At 29.4% G+C, this 23,419-nt stretch overlaps 2 protein-coding genes across 3 annotated transcripts; both read left to right on the top strand.

Annotated features, from left to right (window-relative positions):
• The first annotated feature begins 1,529 nt into the window (after window positions 1-1,529).
• On the top strand, window positions 1,530-8,992 carry LOC115705433 (casein kinase 1-like protein HD16). Of its 2 annotated transcripts, none has more exons than XM_030632769.2 (19): window positions 1,530-1,796; window positions 2,727-2,914; window positions 2,996-3,210; window positions 3,684-3,809; window positions 3,898-3,971; window positions 4,095-4,164; window positions 4,264-4,319; window positions 4,458-4,529; window positions 4,624-4,718; window positions 4,835-4,901; window positions 5,047-5,176; window positions 5,288-5,506; window positions 5,597-5,727; window positions 6,256-6,430; window positions 6,546-6,636; window positions 7,323-7,480; window positions 7,557-7,745; window positions 8,201-8,306; window positions 8,448-8,992. In XM_030632769.2, the coding sequence occupies exons 2-18, from the start codon at window positions 2,812-2,814 to the stop codon at window positions 8,258-8,260; spliced, it is 2,031 nt and encodes a 676-aa protein (XP_030488629.1). In that variant the 5' UTR covers window positions 1,530-1,796; window positions 2,727-2,811; the 3' UTR covers window positions 8,261-8,306; window positions 8,448-8,992. The 2 variants fall into 2 exon arrangements, with proteins under 2 accessions (XP_030488629.1, XP_030488630.1); XM_030632770.2 differs by having other exon boundaries at window positions 1,606-1,796; window positions 2,727-2,902.
• Window positions 8,993-9,761: 769 nt separating this feature from the next.
• LOC115703716 (uncharacterized) lies at window positions 9,762-10,148 on the top strand. Its single transcript, XM_030630950.2, has one exon. The coding sequence runs from the start codon at window positions 9,762-9,764 to the stop codon at window positions 10,146-10,148; it is 387 nt and encodes a 128-aa protein (XP_030486810.2).
• Window positions 10,149-23,419: the final 13,271 nt, after the last annotated feature.

The raw sequence follows: 23,419 nt of genomic DNA, 5'->3' as shown, positions 1-23,419 counted from the left end.
AAAATGTTGGTCAAACTTAAATTTTGGAGGTGCAATAAGGTCTGCACAAAAAAGGATTCAAGTGAATGTTGATGTTACTTTTAGAAATTGTGTGACTGCCGATTAGGAGGTGGTTAGAGATGATAATGAGAGTATTAAAATCTTGTTTGCAAAGAAGGTTTCAGTTAGTAATGTGTTGCAAGGGAAATTCGAAGCTCTGTGGTGGGGGTTAAGCTACTTTTGTGGAGGAGATTTATTTTCAGAATTTGAGGTGTTGGTGAAGGCATTTGGTATGAACAAAGTTTTTGCTTGGTTTCTTTCTTTGCATTTCTTGAACTCTTAGAATTTTTTGCTAGTTTTCTACTGTATATATGGTTATTATAGAGTTGTGAACTAATTTTAAAAAAAATTAGAATTTCTTATTTCTAATTTTATAGCTACAGGAGGTAATCATTTTTCTCCGGACAGGCCCGCTGGCCTTTCCTGAGCATAGGTGCGGCTTGGTAGGGGTTGTGTTTTGCTCTTGCGATTTGATTTTTGCTACTACGATTAGTCTTGTATCTGTGATATGGTATTGAATTTTTTAGTATTATTTGTGTGACATGATTTTATTTTGTTTTGTTTCATTATTAGTTCTTCTTTGTTATTCGATGGCTCGCCATCAAATTGCTGTTAGTGGTTGGAAATAATAAGTTCTCTGCAACTGAAGATGTTGTTAGTACGTATCTTGCACATAGTTGAGTGCTCAAGCTACGAGATTGAATGAATCTGTTGCAACAGTTTCTACTGTTGTATATTTTGAACGGTAGATAAATGGAACTCAATATACGAGTTCTTAAAGTTAAATGTGATGTTGAAATATTTTTAATTTGATAGTTTTTAGTTTGTTAATCAGACAATAATTATTTGATTCATTTTTTTTAATTTAATTCTGGTCGTATTTCCAAGGAAAATATATATTATTATTTTACAATATTTTTAGTAATAAAATTACATAATTCATTAAAAAAACATATATTTTTTTTTAGTACTAATCGATCTCCTCTAAACCACTTGAGGCTAGCTCAAGTGGCCATAGAGGATGCGTGTGTATTGGAGTTCCTAGATTCGAATTCCAAGTTATGCTGATGTAATATATAAACGCTTAAATAAAAAAAAAGATCTGGTCTTGCTAAATTGGATCTTGACCATGACTTAATGAGTTTCTTTGGTTTTTAGGATACTTATTAGATGACCAAGATATTATCTTGTACTTAATGAGATTTTTATCACAATGCAAGCCCTTTCAAAAAAAATAAAAAGTAATGGAAGCGGTGCGAATAGTCGTGGTGTATCTTCTAGTCTTAGAAAACGCTTGAAATAGCACCAAATTCAATACCAAAAAATATTGGTAAAAGATACTAAAAAAAAGTAAATAAATAAAAATTACTTCTAATAGTGAGTTGACACGTGGAACATGTGCCAAGTGGGCCCATGAGAAGCGTAGGGGTATTGGGTGATGGAAATAATAATGAATTCCAAGGTAAAACAGTGGAAAAAGAACAGAGGTGGTGGGGTCCAGTGTGGATCTAGTACGAGAAAACACAGGATAAGAATAGTGCACCTCTAATCCACCCACTACATGTCACTACACAATGGTATTTCCTACACCGTCCTTAACCATGTCTATGTCCTCTCCTCTCACACACTCTCACGCCACCCAAGTCACCGACCGTCAATTCCTTCATAATCTCCCTACCTCCCTCATTCAATATCTCATTTAGTTTAATTCATTTCCCCTTTTATCATTATCAAATGTTCATAACTTCATAACACAGGTACTTTTTTTCTTCTTTCTTTTTTTACACCAATTATTAACTTTTTTCTTTTTATCAGTTTTGTGAATCACCATCTACTTTCATTTTCCTCTTGTTATGTCAATTTTTTTGATGTTTTTGTGATTATGGTGCATTGGTTTCAATGAATCTGCAGGTGGGTCTTGATCTTTCTCGGTGTTTTTTTTAATCATATTCAGACTCTTATATTATTATGGTCTCCTGGATGATTTTTTTTAATCTGGGGTGTGATTATGAGTTGGGTTGATTTGAAAATATCCATTTACGTGGTTTGTAGCCCAAAGATATGAACTTTTGTTTCCGATTGTCATTTTTTAACAGGTTTAGTTGTTATCTGATTCGATTTTTAGTTTGGTCTTATTCTTTTATTTGGTATGTCATCCTTTTATGTTTGGGGTAGTTGAGTTAAAAATCAATGATAATGTTCTTCTAGCAATACTGGGAAATGGCAAAGGACATGGGCATATGTTATAGAGTTGATTTAATTAGATAAAATTCTAATTTTGAAATAAGTTTCCTATTACGATCATCGTAGAAATATAATATATTTGCAAGGAATCCAATGGGTTTTATGATATAAGTGAGTGAACTATGTAAACTGTGGGTTACAACTAAATCTGCGTTTCAATGTAGAATGGTCATCATAAGTGTCTGTTTGCCATATCTGATAGATGCTGAAATCTTTTAATATAACTGTGTTTCATGGTTTTGCTCAATTGGTTAAAAGGTCTTAACTTCAGCCCCAATTTGTGATCGTCAAACGTTTGTTTTTATGCTGATGTGATATTCTGTGTTTGAAGTTTAAGTTATGAAGGGTCTTCATTGATCATGGCCTATTGTCTCTTTTGGAAAGCTTATTTGAGTACCTCTTATTTTCTTGTATTATAAAATGACATTGGTTTTGTATGTTAGGCTGAAGTCCTTGGATTTTGATTTTTCACAAAAAAAAAAAAAAAGTTGTGGAGTTGGAAAGGAGAGATTTTGTGTATGAAATAGAATGGCTGATCCCAGAAGTGGAGTTAGACGATCAAAGAGGGTTAATAATGCGCAAGACAATCCTGCTATTTTAGTTCCACCTGCTTGCCCAGGTACCCGAATAGGTAAAGGCTTTAACAATCATAGTCCCTACATATAGTTTCTGTAAAATTTAGTTATTTCACTGTAATCTTTTCAAAATGCAGTGCCAACCAGCAGAGGACGAGGGAGAGGATCTAGAGCTATGAATCAAGGTAAAAATGTTAAGCTGATTGGTGCTGGAATCAGCGCTCAGGGAAACACTGGTTTTGACTTGCCAGTAGGAAATTTGATATCTGTCCGTGAGCTAGCGGCTCAAAAAAGTGCAGAAAAGCTGGCTGTTGCTGACGATGAAGGAAGCACAAGTCCACTTCCTGAGAGGGTACTTTTTGTCTTTATTTTCTCAACCTATTTTTACTAGAACTTAACAATACTGCTTTCAGGGAACCAATTGACTAAAAACAAAAACTAATGGATTAACTGGAACTGCTGTCTAAAACCGGCAGCTACTTATCACTTCTTGGAATTTTTGCCCTTGCTGGTTTGAAATGGCATTATTGTAGTTGTAGTACGCACAACACTTATTTCATGCCGCAGAAGTTTTAGTTTTCATTTGATTGAGTTATGTGTGGTAACTCTATATTGTTACTAAGTGAAACTTTTTCAGCTCTTAGATTTTTTTTTGAACAATTTGTAGCTCTCAGATCGACAATGTGCAGTTGCTCCAACCACATGATTTCTGTTTCATATTTATATGGTTTCCATAATAATAAAATTTCTTCTCCGTGTAGTTTGTGGACTGAGCTTCTTGTGCAATACTGAATACTGATAATTTTCTTAAAATTATATCTTCAGGTACAGATTGGCAATTCTCCCCTGTACAAGTTAGATAGAAAGCTGGGGAAGGGGGGTTTTGGACAAGTATTTGTGGGAAGAAGAGCGACTGGTTGTATTGCAGGAACTGGGCCGGATGCCTTTGAGGTTCTGTTCCTCCCGCATTTTGCATTCTGGTACATTTATTAAGGAAGTTTGTTGTGTTGCTAATGACAATCCCATTAACGTTTTGTAGGTTGCTTTGAAGTTAGAGCATAGAAATAGTAAAGGCTGCAGTCACGGTCCTCCATATGAGTGGCAAGTGTACAGGTAATTATTATTATGTTTATTATTATTGTTATTATTATTATTATACGCTTTTATCATTATTAGTAGTTATTAATAACCAAGTTTTATCGCCTAATTGGTGTTTTTGCTAATAAAACATAACAGTTCTCTCAATGGTTGTTATGGAATTCCCTCTGTCCATTATAGAGGCCAACAAGGAGACTACTATATCTTAGTCAGTTTCCATTCTATCAGTTGTGATTCTTTTATTTGTTTTGAAATTGCTTTTGCCAGTAAATATTCATGACTAACAATTTCCTGATTCTGAAAATAGGTCATGGACATGCTTGGCCCAAGTTTATGGGATCTTTGGAACACTAATAACCAAATGTAAGCAATTGTCTGTTCTACTTTTTCCTTCCAAGTTACCCTTTGCATGTTTCAAATTTTATTATCAATTCTCAATATACTCATACATTCCCAAATAGTGCTACATTATTTATTTCTTAATGTCTACTCTATTTAAAGGTTGTCTGAAGAAACAGTTGCTTGTATAGCAGTGGAGGCTATATCGATTCTAGAACAGCTTCATTTCAAAGGGTAAGTTGTCAGTCATTCTTATCTACGATCTTTTCTTTTTATTTATCCTATGGACCTATTCTAATTATTTTTGTGTTTCCTAATTGAACTCCAGTTTTGTGCATGGAGATGTTAAACCTGAAAACTTTTTACTTGGCCTACCCGGAACATCTAATGAGAAGAAATTGTATCTTATTGATCTTGGTTTGGGTAAGTGTTTGTTAATGTGTATTAGATCAATAGTACAACAGACAAACAATGTCAGTCTGCTTCTGTACTTATCATAATTATTGCACAAAACTAATTTTCCTTTTTTTTCCTTCCAGCGTCAAAATGGAGAGATTCACCATCTGGTCGACATGTTGAATATGACCAAAAGCCGGATGTTTTCAGGTACTACTTCCTATGTTAACGCTATGCATGGTCAATGGTTAAACTGTAAGATGGCTCCCAGAAAGAAAGTTAAACCACTTATTTTTTTCACTTTAACGTGATTTTCTTTCTTTGATAGTCTGATATACTTTCTTACTTTTGATAGGGGAACTGTACGCTATGCGAGTGTACATGCTCATTTAGGTAGAACAGGGAGCCGTCGGGATGATCTCGAGTCGCTAGCTTATACCTTGGTATTTCTTCTTAAAGGAAAACTTCCCTGGCAGGGCTACGTTGTGAGTATTTCAGTTTCCATTTTACATTTGCAATTGTAATTTATTATTGGCCTACTTTTTTTTTTCTTGGTTCTTTGTTTTTTAATGCTTTCGGAAATTATTGTGATGCAGGGAGATAATAAAGGGTTCCTTGTCTGTAAGAGAAAGATGGCAACTTCGTCTGAGACACTATGCTGCTTGTGTCCTCCTCCTTTTCAAAAATTCATTGAGATGGTGACTAACATGAGATTCGATGAAGAACCCGATTATTCGAAGCTTATTTCCCTTTTTGATGGCAGTATAGGTCTTAATGCGTCACTGCGACCAATCAGAACTGACGGGGCAGCTAAGGTGGTTGCCGTATGTCATAGCTTATTGAGTAGCTTTCAGTAAGATGATTTTTTTCCTTTCAATTAAATGTGGTATCTTCATTTGATGTAGTTTGGTCAAAAAAGAGGAAGATCACTTATGGAGTTGGGAGATGGGGAGCAGCCTAGGAAGAAAGTTCGATCGGGTAGTCCAGTCTCTCAGTGGATCTCAGTATATAATTACAGATCAGCCATGAAGCAGAGGTAGTTGATGTAAACATGTGATGGAACTTTCTGTCCGCTCTTTTATCTTTTTCTTCGTTGTGTTCCTTTGTTTGCTTTCATACTTTATGTTTTAAGATGTTGGCATGCTAGAAATGCACTTTGGTTGGTCTTTAGCCCGATCTATGATTCTGCTAAATGCTTGTACAAGTAGCTCTTTTGGTGATTTTTTCTAAAAAAGGATGATGAAGTGTCACCAGACTCCAACATAGTTTATATAAGAATCATTTCGCTGATTTGTGCTTGTAGACTGACATTGTCCAGCTAGAAAATATATGTGAGAGGAAAGAAAGAGGGTAGGCTGGATGGACTTTAGGAAGGAGTGTATTAGTGAAAGGATCTTAAATCATCAATTTTAGCAAATTTTTTACACCCTCTTTTTTGGAAAGAATATAATTTGTTTACATGTTTGTTATTTCCAGCAACTATAATTTTCTTCTTCTTCTTTTATTTATTTTTCTGCTTTTTGATCTTTTATGTATCAGCAACTAAAGAAAGTCTATGCTACAGGTATCACTACAATGTTTTGGATGCAAGACTTCAACAGCACGTTGATAAAGGGAAAGAGGATGGTTTGTACATTAGCTGTGTATCTTCTTCCTTGAATACGTGGGCTGTCGTCTTGGATGCAGGAACAGGTTTTTCATCACAAGTTTTTGAACTATCACAAATTTTCTTGCATAAGGTTGGTTTACCTGAATTTTTCTTTCCATAGTTTCTTCTTTTACATCTGAAGTGTCATTTAAAATGATGTATTTGTGGATTCACAAGTTTTAATCTTTCATTTTTTACTTCATCAGGAGTGGATAGTGGAACAGTGGGAGAAGAATTACTATATCACTGCAGTTGCTGGCGCTTCCAATGGCAGTGCCTTGGTTGTAATGTCTCAAGGTAAATGAGGTTTTATTTTTTAATATTCTTATAAGTGTTTGTCCCTTTAATTCTTTTTAGTCCTTTAATACTAGGGTTTGTATGTAATACGTATCTTTATTTTACTGTGAGGCAGAGCTTTGTTCTCTGCAGTTTGCTTTCGTGTGAGGCCATCTTGGCAATGGTTTGGAAAATTTTGGCCTAATGATCTTTAAAAGAAATTTTGGTTATATGAATGAATGATAATAAAGCATTAATGGTTTACCCAAGTGGGGTAGCTTAATGGTTAGGCGTGTGGTTTGCTCTCACGGAGTCTTGAGGTTTGAGTCCCTCTCGGGTACAATTACATGGGTTACTTGTACTAATTAGGAAAGAGTGAAATATGACATTACTGGATTCCCAAGGATTGCAAATATTTTGATAAATAGGCAAGGAATGGGTTTCTATACAATTATTTTTTTAGAGCAAATGATCTAATGTACCCCACTAAAGTTTCAAGCTTGATAAGCTGTCTTTCGATATTAAATTCGCTTCATTGGTTTTGTTGGATGTGTAGTAAATATGGTACATTTTTCTAAATTCTTTATTTTGTGAGTTGTGCCGAATGATCTTACGAGTACACTAATGACTTCGTCACTCTCCCCCAATAAACCCGAAAGCAATGTAATATAATGATTTTCTTTTTCTTCTTCTTTTGCTGTTCTTAGGTGTGCCTTACACTCAGCAGTCTTACAAAGTCAGCGATGTTTTTCCTTTCAAATGGATTAATAGGAAATGGAAAGAAGGCTTCTCTGTTACCTGCATGACCACTGCAGGTAGCAAATGGGGTATTGTCATGTCTCGCAATGCAGGTTTTTCGAATCAGGTATTGCAATATGAACTTCAATTTTGATACTGCTTTATTGGAAATACTGCAGAAGTCTTACGTTTTTTGATTTTAGGTTGTGGAACTTGATTTTCTCTATCCAAGTGAAGGGATTCATAGAAGATGGGAAGATGGATACCGGATTACTTCAATTGCTGCAACACCAGATCAAGCTGCATTCATACTTAGTGTACCGAAGAGGAAATTGCCCGATGTGGCACAAGAAACACTTCGGACATCTGCTTTTCCAGCTACCCATGTCAAGGTACAAATAATTGCATAAATCTTGGTAGGGACAATTAGATTCTAATTAGGACCGTTATCCTTGTGAGATTGCTACTAAGAGAGATTACTCATTTTGGGATTTTCAATCTTCTTACAACCCCATCATGGTTTTCAATCTTCTTAATATATTAGGCATTATGGTGAAAAAGAAAAGCTCTTAACTTTTTGTTGACAAGTTCATGGATCTTAGATATTAAGCATCGTCACTCATTTTTCGGGTTTAAGAACATTGTGTCATATTCTGAAGAGAATTAACAATGAATTAAGTTTAGTTATCTAATGAAACATTCTTCGAGTTGCTGCAGTATGTCATTGCTGGATAGCTTTCATAGTAATAAAAAAAAAAATGAAAGTTCAAAATTTTGGTAGTCTTTTTCCTATAATTATGTACTAATATCTATATACTTTTTCCTTCCAAAATACAATGTCTTACAGGAGAAATGGTCAAAGAACCTGTATATAGCTGCAATTTGCTATGGAAGAACAGCCTCTTGAAATTTGGGATTGAAAGAAGAAACTGCACTTGGAACTTCGAGGGCAGGTAGAATATTAATGAGTTTATTTTATTTATACATTTACTCTAAAAGATCAGCTTGGGGATATTTAACTAGAGCTAGTTATATCTCCCATCTTGCTCTTTTTTTTTGTAATTATTTTTATATATATAATTTTCAAAATTTAGGTGGCCGTGTTGAGCGAAATCGTCTACCTGCCAGGCACTCTTGGGTGAGAGATTATTATGAAGAGGTACAAGAAAAAGATGGTTTTCTTCATGTATATGGATCACCCAACTGGAGTACTTATATATAGTAAAGAATCTTTAATTGTAAAGGGGTCATCTTTTCTGGTTACGTTTGATAGAAGATCCTGCTCAAAACCCCCCTTAAAAAGAAGTTTGTATAGTTCTTGAGAGAGATAGAGAGAGAAGCAGATACCTTTCAATCTTTTTAGTTTGATCTCTTTGAGGTCAGTCAGCATTCCATGACAAAAATATGTAAAACCCTTTTTTAGATGTGGTCAAGTTTGAAAGATGAAATACAAGAAAACAATTTTTTTTTCTTCTGTATAAGATTGGCCAATGCTAAGAGGGAATGTAATGTGACCTTTTTGACATTTTCATAAAGTGTTAATATAGAAACAAAACAACACCAAAGCACTTGGGTTGAAGATATTTGTCTTTGTTTTCTTTGATTTGCAGTAAATTATAAACCTCAATTTCATTTGTCACTTTCTTTTCCTTAAATTCTGTCTTTAAATGCACTATAAGACACACTCACACACTAACCGATAATAATTATAATAAGGAAAATGATTCTCAGTACTTTGACTAAACAAACAAGCCTTGACCCAAACTCAAAGCTCCCACTTCTCAGTCCTCACTCACATGGTGTTTGTTTGGCTTGAACCACCTTCAAGACAGTCACGTGATGCAAATTGGGATCCACTTTATACGGATAAAGATTTTCTGCAAAGTGTAGAGAAAAAAAAAACAGTTAGGTTCTTGGCTGAATCTAGGTGGATAATTAATCCTAGTCTAACGAACTCTTGTTTATGCTTTTCGTTTGAGACTAAATATTCAATTCATAGCTCAGCTGCGGCTGAGCTGAATTGACTTCATGTTCCAACTGAAATTAGAATAATAATAATAATAATAATAACAATAATTGTAATAATTAATAATAAATAAAAAAGAGTATTTTAGTTCAAACTTTTGTAGGTTATTCTCTCTCCACACAGGTCCAAAACCATGTGCTTTACTTAAGCATTGTCCTTCACATTCACATACATCCATTTATTTAATATTCTCACCTTCCCTAGCTGGCCTCTTAAGGTGTGAAATCACAAGCCAAAAGGCCAATAAATCTATCTCCAAAGCTCTCTGTCTTCCAAAGGCCAAAAGGGCAAACAATATATCATTCAAAAATAAAAGCTTTATCTTTCCAAAAGGCTAAAAAAGAGAGCTTGTTGAGTATCTTAGTAATAATTATCTCCAAAAATGGATATAAGAAACTGGTGCAGTTCAAGCACCAAAAGAAGATCAATCAATTTAGGAAGTTGCCACAAAGAGAGTGCTAAGTCTTCCTCAACTACAATACAAGCACTTAATAATCCATACAAGCAGATATGGAAAGTTCTTTGGATGAAGTTCAAGAAGGAAAAGAAGAAGCTTTTTAAGTCTTTGGAATCCACCTGTTCCGCCCCGCAACGGCGTCGTCTTGTTCCCTATGATCCCCACAGTTACTCTCAGAATTTTGATCTAAGCTTTGCATGGGATGATGATATAAACTTTCATGATGAACGAGATGATGATAGCTTGATCTCTCGCTCCTTCTCTTTCCGGTTTGCAGATCCTTCTAAACATTTTCTTATAGAAAAGCATTAGTTAGTGTAATGAGAACAAATAATTAAGGAAAGAAAAATGATTATTGATCTATCTTTGTATGAATGTATGTATAATTTTGTTTGATGCTATTTAAAGACCCAAAAAAAAAAAAATGCCATTTCATGTTGGTATTTTCTTGATCAACCTTTCTCTTCATATTTGATAAAAATTATCAAAAATTCAGAGATTTTTTTCTTAACAAAAGAAAAAGAAAAAAAGATTGACTTGGATGAAGATTGTAGTTTAAGTTTGAGAATCATTATTTTTTGTTTCAACCAATCTATATGTTGTTTTCTCACTTAAAGTTATAGAATCTTTGAGGGTTTTTATTAAAATTAAAATGAAGGGTGGTCAGAAGGTTAGTTGGGTTTTATTTCTTTAAAGAAAAAGGAATATTACTTTGTCAGAGTCCAACATTTCTTTTTCTTATTCTTTTGAGGAAACAGATTCTATATGAAATAATTTAGAGAAAGCTATCAATCATTTATTTGTTGCATACATAAGTTATTCTAACCATTATTTGATATATAATATAATTGTAAATTGTGATTGCCAATCTTGATTATTATACTCATACCACATGATATAAATAATGTTGAACTGTTGAAGTACATTTTGCTACATCTTTATGTGTTTTGGTATTTAAAATATTTTTTAGTTTATTTTCTTTTAGAAATTTTTTAATAATTTAGTAATTTATAGTGTCGAAATAAAATTTCAAATAGGTGTCTATCATATTCATAGGCATAAAAAAAAGGTCATGGAAGCAATAAAATAGTTGAATATTAATTTTGATATTATAAATTATTTAAAATTTTATAAAAATTTACATTGATGCCAAAACAAATAAGATGTACCCAGATGATCACTAATGTATGCACTATAAAATTACTCATTTTATGTGAGATTTTTTTTTTTTTACCAAAAATTTCATTAAAGTTAATAATATATAAGATCATGTATGAATTTATTATATGTTTTTTTTTTGGATGTTTATATGTATGAGTTTCCTTTAGTAATACTAATACAGAAAAATTCATTTTTTCACAGCCATTTCATTTTCGCCAAGAACTCATTTAACTAGGGAATTACAAAAATATTAGAAAATAGGAAAAAATTTACAAAAATACCGAGACATAAAATTTTATACATTTTTACTCTACTAAGTTGCAAAAATATTGTGTTAAAATTTCAAAATTACAAAAATACTGTATTTCAATAAAATAAAAAAAAATAACTCAAAAATAATCTTAAAACAACTTAACAAAAACATGAAATAACTATAAAATAACAAAAAGATAACTATAAAACAACAAAAAGATAACTATAAAGCAATAGAAAAATAACAAAACATTGAACTAATTACAATAAGCAAATTTGAGTCAAAAAAAAATTACAATAAGCAAAACAATATCAACTCCTCAATATGTTTTTGTATTATAATTTTATTTTTACTTAGTTTTGACAACTTAATTTATTTTTTGTGCTATTACATTATTTTTTTTTTCATAGAATTTGTTGTTACAACTTAATTTATCTTTTTGTACTATTATATTATTTTTTTTTTCATAGAATTTGTTGTTACAACTTAATCTTTTTTTTATTTTTTTATTTTTTATTTTTTTGAGTTAGTGATAGTTAAAATGATAATTTATTTTTTAAAAGTTAAATGAATAGCTAATAATAAAAAGAATAAAATCTTGTTCTTATGTATATAATATAATAGGTAATATATAATTAATATGTCAATATCTAGTACTGCACATCGTGTTAATTAAAAAATCTTATCATTGTATTTTAAAAAAATATGTTAAAAAAACCTAAATATATGTATCTACATCTACAAAACAATACACATCCAACAAAAAAACATTACCAAGAATAAACTAACTAAAAATATACACCATAAAAAATACACATGAATTAAAGAAAAAACTAAAAATAATTGTTCAAAAAAAAAATATGGAAACCACTTCAAAATAACTAAAAAACAACATACAAGTATCAAAACAAAATACACATACATACAACAAAAGCTTTGTCTGAAATAAACTGAAAACATACAAAATAAAAAATGCACATAAATTAAACAACAACTGTACAAAAAAAAAATACATAAAAATAACAGAAAAATAACTATTAAACAAATATAAAATACCTAAACAACAACATAAAAATAACAAAAAAAGACAGTTATAATAAATCAACAAAAAAATAACAAGACATCAATCTTGTTAAAATATGAAAATCATTGATAAATCAACTTTGAATAAACTACAAAACATCCATAAAAAATATACTACTTTTTTATTAATTATGTAAAAAATAAAAAAATATAGAAGGAGCGATCTTAATTTTTTTCGTAAGAGAGAGAGTGTTAAAAAAATATGATAAAAATGATGAAAGTAAAAGAATCATATTTTAGTAAAATTAGATAAATAGTAGTAAATGACCCTTTTTCCCTTTTTACTAAAGTTTAATGTCCCTTTTTAAAAATAATATAGCAAATGACCTTTATTATCTTTTTTAGTACCTAAAATACCCTTAGTTATATAAAGATATTATTAACATTATATTCATTCTCCAAATAGAAACAGAAGCTATGCTCTAAAATCTAAATGACAAAGCCTCCCTCTCCTTATTTTTTCCGGTTAGTTTGGATTTCTTCAATTTTTTTTGGTAAATTATCGTGATTTCTCTCAAAAGGTGATGAAATATTTTTCTCTCATCCATTTATTCGATTCATTCGTTGGATCCAATCATTTTTCCTTAATTCCTCACAATTGAAAGCGACGAAGCTCTGCTCATTTTCTTCTTCTTCTAGTTTTCTCACTCCAAATTACAATGATTACCCCAAACAATGACCAAAGTCTCAGTCAAATTTTTCTGTCGGTGGTATATACATTTTGTATTATGGTATATATATTTTCTATACTATGGTATACCATTCAAAAAATAAAATTAAAAAACTTGGATTGTATATTAATTTTATTGTATAGCATACATATATTTTTAATCAAAAAATACAAATCTTTAGTTTTTTTTTTCTTTATTTCATTCGTCATATTAAGATATGTATTTATCCAAAAAAACTACTATTTTTTTAAGTTTTTTCTTTATTTTTCTTGTTTGATATACATTAACACATAAAAATGATATATTTGTAGATTAAATGGATATCCCATAGTGTAAAATGTTGAGTTTTGTGCCCTAAATAAAACTCATTACAATCTGATTAGTTATCAATTTAAGAAATTTGAAGTGATTTATGTTAACATGTATTTTACATGCTTATGGTTTAATATAGGGGTGTTCATAAAAACCGAAAAACCGAAACCGACCATCAAACCGACCAGACCGTAACCGAATTTTCGGTTCCACGTCATCACCGAATTTGGCGGTCGGTTTCGGTTTCGGTTTTTTTGACACGGCGGTCGGTTTCGGTTCTTGAAATAAAAAAATAGTTTAATCAAAAAACCGTCAAAACCGCCAAAAACCGCCCAAAACCGCCAAAAACCGCCTAAAACCGCCCAAAACCGCCAAACCGAAAACCGCCAAAAACCGTACGGTCGGTTTTATACGGTTATAATTTCTAAACGGTCGGTTACGGTTTTCGTAAAATAAAAACCATAACCGACCGGTCGGTTATAAAATTTTAAAAACCGACCATAACCGACCGATTTTCACCCCTAGTTTAATATATATATTTAATATATGCACAAAATCAGTTAAGTCTAGAACATATATTTATTCACAAGTACAGTATGGTCAACACAGTGGAATGTGATTATGATTATATGATTCAAAAGACTAAGTTCCTGTTTCATCAGTGTTTTGGATTTATACTAATGTGATAATCAACGATGAAGTATACTTACACTTGGAGTAAGTGTTATGTTATTTCCAGGACATTGGTAAAGTATACTAGTTTCGAATGTATGGAGTATACATTGGACTGGACCGATATTGAACTTAGTCAAGATATTATAAACTTACCGTTGTATCTTTTCAAGTCAATATCACTAGTTGATCTTAGATTAAAAGAATCTAAATCCTGATATGCTTAGGCTCAATTTCAGGAGTGATATTCATGTTCTTTGATTTATTAGTTAAGCCTACTTTTGGGTCAGGGTGATACGTATATTTTGGGAACATGATAGTATGACTGAGTGGGAGCGCTGAACATAAATATGGAATCTATAGCTTCTACTGGTGTATAGAAGTCAAGTGATGATTCCCTTCGAGCTTAGCTAAATAGAAGTAAATAGATGAGCTCTTATTTCAGTGACTATATCTTAAATCACTAAAACATCATTTACAGGTAGCTAAGTGTTTTAAGGGGCCAAATACATTGAGGGGTGAAAACGGTAAATTTTATCCCTTCTCGATGTAAATCATCTATATAGGGGATCTTTGATCACATTAAGATTATAACGATGGTTAAATGAGATAGCGTATCTATATCGTGGAACATATAGAACGCTCTATATAAGTCTGAGAGTGCAATTCCAAGTTCTAAGAGTGGATTCAACAAGGAATTAATAAGTTAGGGAATTTACTTGGTAAATTCGGTTCGACTTATTGGAAGCTCAGTAATATAGATCCATGGTCCCCATTCTAGTTGAGACCATACTGCTTGTAAGACTCAATAATTGATTTATGTTTAATCAATTATAATTCTAAACTTAGACTATGTCTAGTTTGTGAATTTTCACTAAGCAGGGGTGAAATTGTAAAGAAAAGAGATTCTAGGTTTATTTATTAATTAAGAGACTCTATATGTCTAATTAATAATTATGATAAATGACAATATTATTTAATAATCTAGTTTAGTTATTAAATAATTAGTTTTGGCATTTAAATGGTTAGAATTAGAAAATTGGCGTTTTTGAGAAAATAGAAATAAAAGTTGTGAAAACTGTAAAATCCAAGTGAGGCCCATTAACACCATGGCCGGCCACTTGTGCAAGCATTTTCCAATTATTATTTTCATTATTTTAATGCCAATTAATTACTAACCTAAACCTAGTAGTTGCCTATAAATAGAAAGTGATGGCTCACACCAAATCAAGCAGTTAAGCAATTATTCAGTAATTCAGGAAACTGCCTCTTTCAGAAATTTGAGCCTTTCCTTTTCTCTCTATAGCCGAACCCTTTATCTCTTCTCTTCCTCTTCCAATTTCGAGATACCCAAGTGAAAGAGTAGTGCCAACACAGAGCAAGTAGTACCTCAATCATAGTTTAGAAGATCGTGAAGGATCCAAATCAAAGAGAAGGACATTCAGACTCAGATCTTGATAATACTCTGCGACAGAAAGGATACAAGGGTTAGAGATCTAAGTGGAAGGAGACACATTATTCTGCTGCAACCAATGTAAGGTTTTCTTAACTTTATATGTGTTTATTATCGTTTTAGAAAGTTCATATTTATGATGTTAAATAACATACTTGTGAGTAGATCTAAGATCCTAGTAAAATAATTCCAACATAAAATTAATATACCACGAGCTTAAATTTTTATAAGTTTCTTTTTTGTTTGTCTTTTATTTGTTTTTTTAATGAGATAATGTAATGCATAATATATATAATGTAGTGAAAATTATATATATGTCAAATTTAAACTAATATTAATTTTTTTTTTCTTTCCTTCACGATACAAACGATATACCTAAGACCAATATGAATATACCACAAACTTGAACTAATATACTATTAAATGTGATTTTTTCCCAAGATATACAATAGCATACACAAAATATATACTACAATCATAAGGAGAAATACTATAATGAAAAATTAATATAATAAATTAAAAAATATTATATATACCAAAAAATTAAAGACAATGTTTTCTAGTGAAATATAACTATACCTCAAACTTAAACTACTATTCTACATTTTTTAATTTTCGTCTTTCGTTCATTATATACCATAACACATTAAAATAACATACCACAATCTTAAACTAATAAACTACCTTTCAGTTTTTTTTAATATACTATTGCATATAAAAACGATATACTATTGTGCAAAATAACTATACCAAACACTTAATTATTCAAGATTATAATTGTAATTTCATCATCAAAATTTTAACTGAATGAACATTTTGTTAATTTTTTATAAAAAGAGACATTTATTAACTTAATTGTTAGATTTAGGGTCATTTTTCATCTTGGCCCAAGATTAAAAGAAATTAATTAAGATTTTTTTATAAAATGTGATTAATTAAAGAAAAATAGTTTAAAATAGTTAGAGTGACAAGAAAATGAAAAAGAGAGAAAAAGAAATAGAATAAGTGTTTGCATTTTATTTTAAATAATAAAATAAATTTGTGAGAGAGTGCAAAAGTGTTAAAAAATGAGATATAAAAATATATGCTTATTATATATATACTTTTGTTTTTCAATTTTAAAAACAGAAAATAAAAGTGTATTATGTAAATTTTATTTTTATTTTTTAATTTTATTTAAGTCTAGTATAAGTCTGGGGTTAGATTCGGGTTTAGTGTTAGGGCCGTGGGGGGGATTTGGGTCCAGGTCTGGTCGAAATCCAAAATATTAATTAAGAAAAAAAAAATCTGTTAAAAAAATATTAAAACTGACTTTTTTTGTTTTCAAAATTTTGATCTTAATTAAAAATTAAAAAGTGAAAATAATTTTATAAAACATGTTTTTGAAAAATATTTTTATTTTTCTAATTTTAATAACAGAAAACTAATTAAAAAAGTGTTATCAAACGCCACCTTAATACTCCATAAAAATACCACCGTTGTAAGTGTAAGGCCACTAAAAGTTTGAAATAACTAAAACAACAACATCGCTAAGTAATATAATTGAACAAAATATCATGAAAATAAATATACAAAATAACCAAATGTTACATATTCAACACAAAACAAAATCCACTAAAAATATAATTAATACATATATTTTATTTTTTAATATTTTTTATGATATAAATAAATATAAATAATTTTTTAATATACATAAATGTAATTGGATTGATTTTGAGATTGACATCCAATAACCGATCTAATCCAATTAGAATCTAACTTTTAACATCAAATCTAATCTAATTGTAATTGAATATTTAATTTTTTTTGTAATTAGATTGGATCGCTTCGGTTCGATTAGATTGGATTGGATGTTGTCCACCGCTAACAAAAATACTAAAAAATTTTCAAAAATATATTTTTAATGTTTTATTTACAATTTTACGATCTAAAATTTTTATTTACATAAATATACTTGTAAAGTTTTAAAATTACAAAAATACAATTTTTTCAGCAAAAAGTAAAAAAACAATGAGAATTCAATTTCACAATAACTACAAAGTAATTAAAAATAATCTTATGAAAACTATAAAATAACTAAAAAATTAATTTATTATTTTTATTGACGAGATATTTTTATAAATAAAAAATTTTTAAAAGTGTAAATTTTTTCTTATAAAATTTTAGTTTATTAGGTAAATTTTTTAAAATTGTTAATTATTCTTTTAATTATTATCACACAAAAAGTTTATTTTGAGCTTAAGCTTAATGTGGCGTGACTATCCATTATCCTGTTTATCTCATCTTTTGTTTGTTTAAATCCATTATCTATAAGAATATTTTTATTTAAGGAAATATATTTCTATTTAAGAAAATAAATAAATGATTGATTTTCTGATAAATGAATATTTTATATTCATTGAATTTGGACAAAATCAATTATGTAATATTTTATATATGGTCAGATTTCTATATTCATTATCTGATTTGATTTCCTGAATTAATTGTCAAAATATTTTGACAATTAATGTGGCGCAGATACTGATGGAGTATCTCACCTATAAATATAGGGTCTCGGTCCCCGAGCTCCTCACTCATTTTGTTCATAACAGCAAATTCCATCTAAAGAGAGTTGAGAGAGCGAGGAAGCCCGATTACCCATGGTAGTCAATTTCCTTTGCAGATCAAAGCTTATGTGGGTTTGAAGCTCAAGAATCAATGGCTGGAGGTATTTCGATCCTTAAGTTATATAGTGTATATATTTGTTTAATTCCGCATTTTATATACACATACATATATTTCAGTTTATACATATAAATTGTCTAACAGTTGGTATCAGAGCAGTTTTTATCTCTGCCTTGATTTTAGTTTGAGTTTCATTTATATATATATATACTCGTATATATAGTGTTTATATATATATATATAAATTTAAGATATATATATATTTATTTTCGTTCGTGTATATATTTATATATTCATATTCATTCAATCCCAATTATATATATACATATATATTTTCATACATATATACTTGTTTATTCATTCAGTTCATATATATATATTCATATACATATATATATATTTTTCTTCATTTCATTACGTATATATATTTTATATATATTATTTATATACCTAAATGCTATATACAAATATATACATATATACATACGATATTTTTATTTTTCTGTATATATATATATGTATATATGTTTATATATATATTGTATATGTATTAATACATTCATATATTAATATAGATTGTTCTAAGCATGAAAATCCACTTTGAAAAAACAAAGAAATCTCAAAATTATTTTTCAGAAAATTTTGGTGATTTTTAAAGTCTTTGTTTTATGTATTTTCGATGCATAAAATCTATATGAATGTCTTAATTTTTGCATTTAGATTCATTTGGAATTGATTAGGGCCTTTTTGGTCGTCGAAATTGTCTTTTCCGATCGGGTTTGGGTCGGGTCCGTCGGACCCACGTGCAGAAAAACGGGTCAAAATCGACCCGGTTGGCTGAAGAAGACGACTCAAAACGACATGTCATTTTCTGGGAAACGACGTGCCGTTTGGAGAAAACGACGTGTCGTTTGGGGGTACGTTGCAGTTGTCGTTCGTTGTAAACGACATGTCGTTTTTCACAACGTCTTGTGAAGCAGCCCTACAGGAGAGAAACGACGTGTCGTTTTTTCTATGCATTTTCAGCCCCCCTTCATATTGGCAGAAACGACGTGTCGTTTTGTTTTTTTACAAAAACGACATGTCGTTTATACAGTGTGATTTTTCAAAAAAAAAAAAAAATTCCGAATTTTTATAATTTTTTTTTATTTATTTGGAATATTAATTATTTTCCTATTTTTGGTTAATTTAGTCAATAAATTGCATTTAGTTAATTTTCTATTTTTGTTTAATACGTATATCTAGTATAAATTGAAAATGGAAATTTGTTTAATTTGGAAATTTATTACATGATTTATTTAGGCATGTAAAAATTGTGTTAATTTGTGCATTTAATTATATATTACCAAATTTATGCAATTTATTGTCTAAATTAATTTTGAAAAATCTGCCATTAATTTCATATTAAGGAATTAGCATTTAATTAGTTATCATACATTAATTGTATTATTTTGTATTTATTTAACAAATTTATGTTTAATGCAATTAATTTAGATCTGTATGATTTAAATGCTATACATAAATTCCTTTTATAGTGCTAGATATATTTAGAAATATTCAAATATTAAGATAGGTTGAATATTTTATTTAGCAATTAAGTTTCATAAAACTTCATAAAATTATTCATAAAATATTCATAAAACTTTATAAAATGAATAAAATATGAATAAAATGTAAGTAATTTTGTGGTTTGACATAAGAAAACATGAACTTGGGACAAATGCTCATATCTAGAACAGTTTTTAATGATCTTCGGACGACCACACTATGAGCACTAATCTCAGTGATTGTCTATTATGTTAATAACGAAATTACTTTTAGGTAGAGCCCAATACCTAATATCTAAGTAAAAATATAATTTTAAATAATTAGAGAGTAGCCACAGCATCTTTAATTATATAAAATTATATATAAATTAAAATTCACCTTAATGGACAAAACTTGTAATTAATTATTTGGATATAATAATTTTACCCCACAGTGATTTTATTATATTTGTAATTAGGATAATATGTTAAATTAAATTTTCTTAATTTACCCCACAGGAAGTTATGGGGATTTAATTTAATAGTGTTATCACAAATTTAATAAAGATAGATAATAAACTTCATTTTCCTAAACTAATTGTTTAATTAAATCTAACATAAAGTTCATATAATTTTATTAAATTTAAAATTTAGCCCACAGGCAATTTTGGATTTAATAAAATTTTAATCTTCAGTTTATACTTTGGTGTCTAGTGAACCACATAATTTTAAATAATTAGGGAGTAGCCACAGCATCCTTAATTATATAAAATTATATACATTAAGTGGATCAAGATCACATAATGGACATGAATTATGTGAACATAATAATCTTACCCTACAGGAATTTTATTATATTTACATAATTAATATGTTAAATTAAATTCTCTTAATTTATCCCACAGGAAATTATGTAGATTTAATTTAATAATTTTATCAAAAAGTATAAAATTTTGAAACATTTATAAATAATTAAGTGTTTCATACGTTTCATTGAGATAGAAATATTAAACTTTAAGTTTTTTCATAAATTGTGTAAATTTATCATAATCTACATCTGATTTAATTTTATTAAATTAAAAATTTAGCCCACAGGTAATTTTTGTTTAATAAGATTTCATATTTAAGCATGTTTATTCATTGGTAAAAACATGATTTATTTAAACCTCAAAACTATATATGTAATTTTATTACATCACTATTCATAAATTTCTTCCATACCAGTAGAAATTTTCAAAATTTATTCTGATAACTTCATTTAGAATATACAGTTTTTACTGTATAATTAAGAAAAATAAATCACACTTTATTATCACCAATAAATTTTAATTTATTGTGTATGAATTCATTCTAATATAGTTAATGTGATTATTAACACATAGTGGATTATTTTAGATTGTTGTTCCACATTCATAATTTCTTGCAAGGTTTACAAATAAACCTAAGAAAGTCAGTAACTGTGAGCAAATCTTATCCACAGACAAGATAAGTTCTCACATTTAGAAGTTTAAGGAACAAGCAATATAGTAGTGACTTTGTTTTAAAATTAGCAAAGACCTTTATGTTCCAAGCTTCTTTTGAAACTTGATTTAGACACATTTAAAGGTCTTTACTATAAAATGATGTCACTCATAAAGATATGCAAGTTCAATGACAATAAGAAATGTGTTATCAATAAGAATTCTTCTACATTATAGCACCAAAGATTATGGAACATATCTCCATAAATAGAATAAATGTTAGTAAATGGTGGGGATATTCATTACACTTGATTTTACTAACTTTATTTAGAACTTGTGTGAATTTCATTAAGAATATGTATTCCAACAAGTCAAAATCGGTGCATACTAGAATTCTATCATATTAGAAATCATACAAGTCAATTAATTTTGAAGACATGGACTCAAATTTTGCATCTCATTTTTTAAAGATTACTCACATAAATAATTTTTCTACAAAAGTATAGATTTATATGTTTCAAAGACATTTAAATCTTAAGTAGAGAAATGGTGCATTTTGCATATTAAGATAGTGAGATCAAATATAAAATGGAGAATACTACATTAAAATTCGTGAGTATGGATAAACTCCCAGTCTATTTGCAAAGTTTCTTTAAAAGCATGGGTTCATTGCCCGACACATATGCCTGGTACACCTAAATCATAGTGTGTGACAGATTTAAGAGCCTACATAGCAAACTCCAATATTTCCTAAATCTTTGTCTATTGATACTCTTCAATGGGGTGTACATATCGAATCGTGTTCTAACCAAAGTTGTTTCTCAAACATATTTTGAGTTGTGATAAGGTTGAAATCCGACTTGATGACATGTACACATTTTATAAATACCCATATATAGTTAGAGTACAATTGTCAAAGAAAAGATCGGGGCCCAAAACCATAAATGAGCATATTTCATTTGAAAAGCTATAAGGTTTAAGGGTTACATATTTTATTATCCATCTCACAACACTAGAACTGTGGAATTAAGAATTGACTTGATCAGTGGGAGTGATCTATCTAGGAACCTAGTTTCTGAGAAAGATCATTCATATTTTCTCAAACTTCCACCTCAAGTGTTAGATTAATTATGATTCACAACAACCCTTAAGGTTAATGGTTATTGAGAATTCATAACTTAATAATCTACAAGTCATTGATAAAATTCTAATAAGTTATGTTATTTAGTAATTGCTTATAATTTCTAAAATAACATGCATATTGAACCATTTGCTCTTTTAAGAGTTTGTTGGTCCATCCTTAAGATGACTTATTAGAATAATAAGATCAATATTTTCTAGTGATTACATTTTGTACAATAAGAGTTCAACTACAATATTAATTTGAGACACAAGTTAAATTATAAAATGATAAAGAATTGAAGTTGTAGTACAATATGCCATGTATGAAGAAATGAATATCTTAAAGAGCAATAAAGTTTATCTTTAGTAAAGTTGCCTAATAGGGTGGAGAACATTAATTAAGCATAGATTTTTTCACCAATAATATTCATTAGGCAACATTGAGAAACATAAAGATATAAAAGAATATTTATTGCTAAGAAGTTCATTTTGAAATAAGAATCAATAACAAAGGAGATTTACATTCTCACTTGTTTTTATAAATGATTCTATTATAGACCTTGGCATTTGTTGCTCGTTTCAATTTATTAATCAATTCCAAACAGTGAACTAGAGGAGAAGGTATATAGACTGCCATAAAATTTTTCGTCTAATAAGTGGTGAACATATGCAAGCTTAAAGTGTCTACCTATACATTAAAACAAACATCTCACAAATTGGTATTATATCATCTTTTCCTTTAGGTTTGAAAAGAGAATTATAGAAATAATTATATACCAGAAGGTTAGTGGGAGTAATATTTGTTTTATACGTAGACAATATGTTACTTGCAAATGATGATAAAAGTTTTCTATATAAGTTGAAATAATTCATATCTCAAATTATTATTTTGAGATAATGCATATAAATAACATATATAATTTTAATTAATTAGAGAGTAGCCACAACATCTCTGATTAAATAAAATTATGTATTATTCATCTGATATAACTTTTATCTTTAAGTGTGATAAATATAACTCGAACTAGCATCTGAAAAATGATCTGGAGTGAGAATAAATTAAGAACATTCATTTGCTTCTATTTTAGAAGCCTAATGTATGCCTAAGAGTCTGAATAAGACTTTGCATTACATTTGTTTCAGGATCGTTAAGTAGTATCAGAATAACTAAAGTTAAGACCACTTTATTCTTCATACAAAGTG

This window comes from Cannabis sativa, chromosome 1, assembly GCF_029168945.1.
Source record: "Cannabis sativa cultivar Pink pepper isolate KNU-18-1 chromosome 1, ASM2916894v1, whole genome shotgun sequence".
Lineage (NCBI taxonomy): Eukaryota > Viridiplantae > Streptophyta > Magnoliopsida > Rosales > Cannabaceae > Cannabis > Cannabis sativa.
The sequence above is the reverse complement of the archived record's forward strand: the minus strand, read 5'-3'. Positions and strand labels throughout refer to the sequence as shown.